This window comes from Tasmannia lanceolata, unplaced genomic scaffold (genome assembly GCF_043159265.1).
Source record: "Tasmannia lanceolata isolate RefF3 unplaced genomic scaffold, GAP_Taslan_0.1 ptg000003l, whole genome shotgun sequence".
NCBI classification, from domain to species: Eukaryota; Viridiplantae; Streptophyta; class Magnoliopsida; order Canellales; family Winteraceae; genus Tasmannia; species Tasmannia lanceolata.
This window is the reverse complement of record NW_027518680.1, coordinates 60,996,519-61,004,927: the sequence shown is the minus strand read 5'-3', so window position 1 is coordinate 61,004,927 and position 8,409 is coordinate 60,996,519. Positions and strand designations below refer to the sequence as shown.

Sequence of the window (8,409 nt, the reverse complement as noted above, 5' to 3'; positions counted from 1 at the left end):
GTATTTTATTCAATACATAGGAAATTAAATGGACACCTGGGCAGATGAAATTTTTAATTGGAGCACCATGTGGGGTCAACTTTGATGATGACTATGTAAGTTGTAGTTAGGGGTGTAAACCAGCCGAGCTCGGCTTAGGCTCGGCTCGGGCTCGGACTCGGCTCAGGCTCGAACCAGGCTCGGCTCGGCTCGGCCAGGCTCGCGAGCCTTGCCGAGCTCGGGTTATATTAAGTTCACACCCCTCATCTTCCCTGGACAGCCATATCTAGCGTAATTTGACTACTTTTTTTACACTATGGGGGGTGGTCCAAGTAACAAATGGGGTTCCAAAAATGAAGTGACATATTTTGCCTCCCCCTTTCACTCCTTGGACAACCCTTTTAGTGTATATATTAATATATAATATATATTTAAATATATTACCGAGCCCGATCTAGGCCAGGCTCGGCTCGGCTCGGCTCGTTAAGGATTCGAGCCGAGCTCGAGCGAGCTTCCGAGCTCGAGCCAAAATTGACACCCTTAGCTGTAGTAACTATGTCTAGAAAGTTCAGCTTTATATGGGTCTTGTGTCAAATTGGACTAATTAGGATACGGTCAGAAATGGCTGCACATTACCCTTACGGCACTAGAACATTGACAAACTGAAAACTACACTTGTTTGACCCTCCATTCCAATCTTGGGTTGGGGGAATCTGTCTCTATCAGCTTTATATTTAGGGGTGCAACTTGGGTTGGGTGTGTGGGGGGGGGGGGGGGGGGGGGGAATCTGTCTCTATTAACCTTATATTAAGGGGTGCAACTTGGGTCGGGCTCAGCCCGAACCAGATTTCTGGTTGGTCTGGGTTGGCATTTCGTCGGGTCGGATTGGGTTTGGAAAAGTCCTGTCTGGTAACCATGAGGCCATATTTGGATACCTCATATTTTTGTATTTGGATTTGGATTTGGATTTGAGTTTTGGATACAAAAATACAATAATCATCCCCTAAATATAAGGCTAATCTGGTTCATTTTGTTTGGGTGTGATATGTCCAGTAAGGGCAAGTTTTTTCAGCTCGTGAGTTTTATTTGATATTGCTGCATTATTGTTTATTAGTTACACCAACTGAAATCTACTAATACATGCTAAAGAAAAAATCTCCCTATAGATCTATTCACCTCCTTTTAAAATCAGTAAAGCACTTCAGAATCTTAAAAAATCTCCCTATAGATCATCTATTCACCTCCTTTTAAAACCAGTTAAGCACCTCAGAATCTTCAAAAGTAATCTCTCTCTCTCTCTCTCTCTCTCTCTCTCTCTCAATATCCTCATGAAAGATCTAGCCTCCATGGAGCCCTAAGAATTGGTTTTTAGTGAAGTTCCTCTATCATGATTATGACATTGGTCATGTAAAAAATGACATTACTGCTCATTCACGAGTCTTAAAGTCCCAAACTTGGATGAGCTTGGCTTAAGAAGCTCCACCTGAGAGCTGTGGATTAAACCATTGTGAATTGCTCGAGTCATATAACTCCCTTTTTCTTTTCCCTTTTTCAAATACTCACTTGCTTTGTTCACATTCCATTATTCCCTGCACATGACAAACTTAGCAGTACATCTCACCCTATGTGGTTTTTGAGGCACCCCTTGTCTCAAAAGGGCTACCGTCCTGACTTCTTGGTCCAAATAAGTGAATCCTGTATGACGAGGGGAGAGGTTGGCACTTCTTTCTTCGTAGGGGATAGAGGAGAGGAGGAGAGATGTGCCTAGCAAACATAACTATACCAATCAATAGATTGACTCTGCTATCTGATAGCGAGATTCTCCATGTGTTGAGGGAAATGCATCTTCGCGAATGAGTGGTCAGGGATGGGGAATGGGGATTTGGATAAAGCCCACAAATTGAAATGTTGGCCCTTCACTTGCCTCAACTTGTACTGCGAATGCATTGAATGAAACAAAAGAATCCCAATCACCGAAATTGACAAATGCAATACAGCTAGTACAACCATGGTTTAAAATTTCGGTTTCGGTATCAGTTTCGAACCCCTTGAAATTTCCAAATTCCGGTCGAAATTTGGTAATAATTTAAAAAGCTTATTTAATTCATTTCAAAATTTCGGACCGAAATTCCAACATTTCGGCCGAAATTTTGTAACATTTCTTTCTTTTTTTTAAAAAAAAAATTTGTATTTTCTCGAAAAGGCCGAAATTCGAAATTTCGCCAAATTTCGGTTTCAGTCCCCACCGAAATAAAAAAATTCTCACCGAGAAAGTTCGTATTTCGATCGAAATTTAAAACCATGAGTACAACCACTGATTTGTTTCACTCCAATGGAGTCAAATGCAATCGCTTCGGATTTTGTTGGGTCATGAGCATAAAATTTGCTTGCTGTGTAATTAAGGTGTTTGGAATTTCACATATAATCCTGTGTAAATCAATGCAGTTTACTAAATATAAATATATTCATAACCAATTATCAATTTCAAAACTGAGCTACCATAGTTATCTGTGTGGAAGCCCCAGTTTGGGAACCAAGAATTTTTTTTTCCAAAATTGTCCTTTAGAAAAAGACAAAAAAGAGGAAAGAATGCAGCTATTCTTAGGAAAAGACAACTAAAAAGGGGTGAGAATATCCTATTCCTTTTTATGAATTATGAATTGTTGTAGTGTAAATGTGGAGGAAAATTTCTCAAATAAAATAAGATGGCAAAATAGTCCACTAAAAAGATTGAAGTCATAATAAAAGAGTAGTCATGGTTGAAAAGGGGTGTATTTATCATTTCCGTTACCCAAAAACAATACATACTGTCCACCAGCTCATTATCCCCGTACTGAGAGGGGCAAAGAAAAGTAGTCTCCAAGTCAACAAAGAACAGGTCTTAGGAAGAATGCAACAACTCCTTGGCTACAACTAATAACATTCAACAAAATTTAGGAGCACTCCTATCTCAGAAAACGCATCATTAAGTAAAAATCTGACTATGGTTTTCTTTTTTGGCTATGGCACAACAATAATCTAAACTAAACATGCAAGGCAACAAATTCATTTGGCGACTCAACCTTTATTGCTGTTACTCTTGTCCTATCCATGTTGCTACAGTCTAAATACCAAAAACACATACCACCAAACCTCATATTTTTCACTATATCGAGTTCCAACATCAAGAGGAACCATCACAGAAACCAGGCCTTAGGGATTTTGCTTGGCATTTGAGTGTCACGTCAACTCCTTAAAGACTCCCACGGATGTCTCACGGGTAATTATTGCATGTCTGTAGATGTGACATTCCTGTCCCCTCATAACATTGAAAGCCAAAATCCACAAAAGGTAGAGTTTTGCTTGAAATTTCTTGGGAATGGTGCTCTCTATCTATCTCTCTATCTCTCTATATTGTAATGACACTCCCTACTTATTCCCCTACTCTCCAAGTCTACGCCAGGCAAGTGACGCAACAAACACTGCTTACCACTATTCTCCAAGGTAATTCCAGGCAAATCCAATGCTTGTCTCCTCCATGTTGACTACTTATTCTACTACTCACCGAGTCTATGACGCGAACCAGACCCTGACACCCTGACAGTTACACACACCTTAGTCAATGAGAACATATGGTCCGTGGGCAATCTTCAGTGGAAGTCCTGCAGAACACAGTTTCCAGCATAAAAGAAGACGGCGTTGCAGACCCTCCTAGCAGTCCCGAGAGAGAACCTAGTAGGGCTGCTTGGAAAGGTGCCTCTCCACTCCCCCATATGCACAATCATCTTGCTACTGATTCCCATCTGCGCCCCTCCAAGGCCCCAGATGCAGGGGAGTATCTGGTCTTCAGGCATACAAATATAGCATTAAAGAATGGAGATACTGTCCTGTCGGCAGGATGAAGCCAATTAGGACTTCCATTGAACAGATTTGAAGTGGAGCAAAATATCTTGTAACACCAACGGTGATGAGAACCAGGTTTTACAAAGGAAAAGGTTTCTTCCTCATCGGATGTGATTCAATGAAGCTCATGAGAACCAGGTTTTACACAATGGTCCTTGATTCATAAGGATGATGGATTAATAGAAGTACCGAAATATGAATTAACTTGCAAAGAAGATGATGGAGAAGCTCAAGGAATTAAAAGAATGATGTCCAGCCTAAAGAATTGGATGAGAACTAGTTTCATCACAATATATATTCTGAACATGTAATATAATGGGAGGAAAGATTTGCGACATGAGTCACATGACTATTGATTAAGGGAGTTGTAAATGAGTAGTTTGTCAAGTCATGGTACATGAGCCCAAGGGCAAGAAAGGAAATCATCCAGAGCCCTATAAGATTGCATAGCTCAAGCATGCCAAGAAGAGAAGGTAGCTCAACATCGTTTAATTTCCTTTTTCCATTAGGAAAAATATAGACGAGGGACACAGTGATGTAGTTGATACGGATGCTTTTCATATCATATTGGAGAGACCCTTAGCAATATGATAGGGATTCTGTTTATTAAGGGAAAAGTAACACATCATCAAAGCCAACGTGAAGGTGACCCTTGTCCATATGAAAGAAGGGATCTAGCCAAATCTTATAAAGAGGAAGTCATTCTCTTCTCACCATGACTCGATCTCAGGAATCAAAGGACAGTACTGGTTTACATGTTTCATGTCAAGGAGGAAGTCCCCCGTCCTCATGTTGTGCAAATCAGCTACAATCCATAGTGAAGGAATATGTGGACATCATAATGATGAACTTTCAAATGGATTGCTTCTGATAGGAGATATCCAACAACCATAAGAAGATCAACACACCTGAGCACTCGAGTCATGACAGCACATCTCATAGTGAATATGTGACATATTCTCTTTGCCTCGCTAATGCAGGACAGATCTATTGAAGGAAATATCCCTCAAAGATTAGGCTGTAGGGATATGAATTTACTATCAATAGTGTGTTACATAGTAGTGAATATGAGTGAAAAATGATAGGTGAAAATTAAGGTTTTGAATCCTAAAATATGTGATTAGATTGAAAACATATTTTTATTAGGTTAAGGGTAGGTTTGGAGCAGTGCAAATGTATGCCGGAAAAGTGAATACGTATGCTGGGAAGGTGCAGGGTATGCCAATAAGGTGCGCGCAAAGGTTTTGGCAAGATAAAGGCATGTCAGATTTAGGGTGAGATGAGATGGGTAAAACAAGAAGAATAATTGAGGGTTTGAGAATTTAAAAAAGGAGAATGAATATTTTCAATTCGGGAACATATTGTTTGTGGAGAAGAAGCATGAAAAGAAGAGAGAAAATAAGAAAAATATAAATTGTAGGTAATGAAGAAATAAGATACTTATCTCAAGGCATTTATTCGCATCTCACCATAGAAGAAGGTTATGCTAGAATCACAGTAGCAATCCTGACGCACGCACGCACACATATAAGAAAAGAAAGAGAACTGGAAAGTTCTAACACCCTAAATAAAACCTTGAAGCTTTTTTTATGAGAAATTAACAAATTATTAAAAAGGCCACACAATGGAGGTGGTCAAAACTATAAGAAAAATAACACCAAAGCAAGAAAACAAGAAAAAAAAAAAGGTCGAGGAAGAAAATAAGAAATCTCAAATCTCGCCTGAGAAACCCTATGTGAAGGAGGAACAAAAAACAATAAAAACCTAATACTATTGGACTAAAATCCCCTCTAATGACTTGACTACATTCCCCACTTAAAATACATGTGTGAAGACTATTTAAAACACTCATAACTCAAAAGAGCTTAAGTGATTCCAATGAGAAAAGACTACTAACCCCTATGACTTAATTAAACTTAAATTAACACTCTAAAAACTAAATAAAACTCTTTAAACATTAATGATGAGCCTCATCCGTTTAACTCCGTGATTCTTTATGGCATCTTTAGATGGTTCCTCCATCACTCACCTTTCCCCGCTCTCTCTTTCTCGATGCCCCACTTCCTATCTTACTATCTTCCCATTTCCACCAAATACAACAATCATAATCATAACCATTCCTACTTATAAATCCTCAAACAGAATGAACTGTAAACAAAACCAATGTATCAAAAGAGATCATTCACAACAGCAACGCAGAGACTTAAGATGTTCACATGAAATGCAACATTGCACTTGTGTGCATTATCATTAAAACATCAAATGCTGTAACCAAAACCCTACAAAATCCGAGACTTAAGATGTTCACATGAAATACATAACCCTACGATCACACTGTGTGCAATAGTATTAAAACATCAGAGGCTTAAGATGTTCACATGAAATACAACATTTCATTGTGTGCAATAACATTAAAACATGACATCCTGGAGGAACCATATGAAATCCCAAAATCTAAGCAGTTACTTTATCAACGCAAAACTCTAATCTTAACGGATGAACATAACTACAGATTCATCCCAAACAAAAACAAAAAGTTGGCTAAAGATGAATAAAATTCCAACAAATATCATAATCATAACCATTCCTACTAATGATTCTCAAACAGAATGCACTATAAACAAAACCAAAGTTTCAAAACAGATAATTCAAGATCTCACCACAGAGACCTAATATGTTCTTATGAAATGCAACAGTGCATTGTAAGCAATAGTATTAGAACATCAAATCCTGTAGAAACCATACGAAATCCCAAAATCTAAGCAGTTACTCTATCAATTCAAAACCCTAACATTAACAGATTAACATAACCGCACAATCACAAACCAAAACGAAAAGTTCCATAAAAACTCCCCAAACAAGAGGAAAAAGCCGAAATTTCAAGTTCTAGATTACGAATATCAAAATCAAACGATCTAACGGTAGGATTTCTGGAATCTCGAGCGAGCACCACGTCCACCGAACTTTTTCGGCTCGCAACGTCTCGGATCTGCAACGAGAAGAGTTCGATCATACCTTACGAGAATATCTTTGATCTCCTTCTTAGATTGTTCGTCCACATACTTCTGATAATAAGAAACTAGGGCTTTTGCAATGCTCTGACGAATCGCGTAGATCTGAGAAGTGTGACCACCGCCTTTGACTCTGATCCTCATATCAACGCCGGAAAATCGGTTCCGGCCGAGAAGAAGGATCGGTTCGTAGGCTTTGTAACGGAGAATTTCAGGTTCGATGAGTTCGATTGGACATCCATTGATCTTGATCAGACCTCGGCCTCGTTTGCAGTGTGTTACTGCAACTGCGGTTTTTTTCCGGCCGAAACATTGAACGGATTCTACTGTTGTCATTGCTGAAACCCTAACCCTAACCCTAGAGGAGATACGGGGAGAGAAGAAATGGGTGAGGTTAGAGGAGGAAGAGAGGCTTTGTATTGTTAGGGTTAGGGTTAGGGTTTTAGGGGACGGGAAAATGATATTCACACTCTCGCTTGGTTTGATAATGACACCCCGGACTTTATCTTAAACGCCTTCCAGCCTTTCCGTCCTAAAAGAAAGAGAGAAAACTGATAAAAATGAGCTGTTACGCTCCTTCCTAAAAGACACTGGGACCCACTAAAACATTGTTTAGGTAATCTGGTCCATTGATCCTGCTACTATATGTCTGGCCGATGCCTTTAAAAGCAGCTCAATTAGATGATAAGGGCAGTTTCGTCATTTTAATGAGATACAATTGTTTTAGTCTCATTTTTTCTATTTTTTGAGATTTAAGGCATATTTGTCGGTCTTTGTGAGATTAGACACTGGGCATAGTTTTTAAATTGCGACTGAAATTTCAAGTTTCAATAGAGACCGACACAGAAATGGGTAGTACCCGAAATGGTGGTTTATTTCGGCCGGGTCGAAATTTTGTTTATCCCCCCAAATTTCGTCCGAAATTTAAGGGATTTCACCCAAAAAACTCAATTTTAGATAATTATTTAATATTTTCTGAAATTTCAGTAATTTTAGACAAAATTCTATACGAGATACAATAGGCGTTAATTTGATTTCATCTGATTTCGGCCGAAATTTTGAAATTTCGGTGAGGACCGAAACGCATTCCGAAACTGAGATTTGAAACCATGATACAGGGTAGGGTGTGAATGGACCTAAACGGTCTGAAGGACCATCCATCCAAATTCAAACTTAATCCGGCAACATATTACTAGAATACATGGACACATTTCGGGACCTGTCGTAGGATCCGAAATTATTACCGATCCGACTAAATAACTGACAAAAGCTCATGAGACTTTCCTGAATCAAATTTTATTATACTATTTTACAAAAAGACCTTCTAAGTTCTCACAACTTTAATTTATTTTAGGGGAATTTTAATAAAAATATGTCATGAATTTTCGATCGATTCCTATTTTTAGTATTTCTTTCATTCATCTCTCTCAGGTCCCTAGCCGACTGCTTCACCGCCGCTCAGCTCCCCCTCACAACTATCGCTCATGCTCATGCTCATGCTCATGCTCATCTTCTTTTGATAATTTAACTGTGCAAA

At 38.9% G+C, this 8,409-nt stretch overlaps 1 protein-coding gene across 1 annotated transcript; it reads right to left on the bottom strand.

The window, feature by feature from the left end:
* Positions 1-6,458: 6,458 nt before the first annotated feature.
* LOC143857844 (small ribosomal subunit protein uS9) lies at positions 6,459-7,377 on the bottom strand. The gene has a single exon (XM_077368363.1). The coding sequence runs from the start codon at positions 7,206-7,208 to the stop codon at positions 6,777-6,779; it is 432 nt and encodes a 143-aa protein (XP_077224478.1). The 5' UTR covers positions 7,209-7,377; the 3' UTR covers positions 6,459-6,776.
* Positions 7,378-8,409: the final 1,032 nt, after the last annotated feature.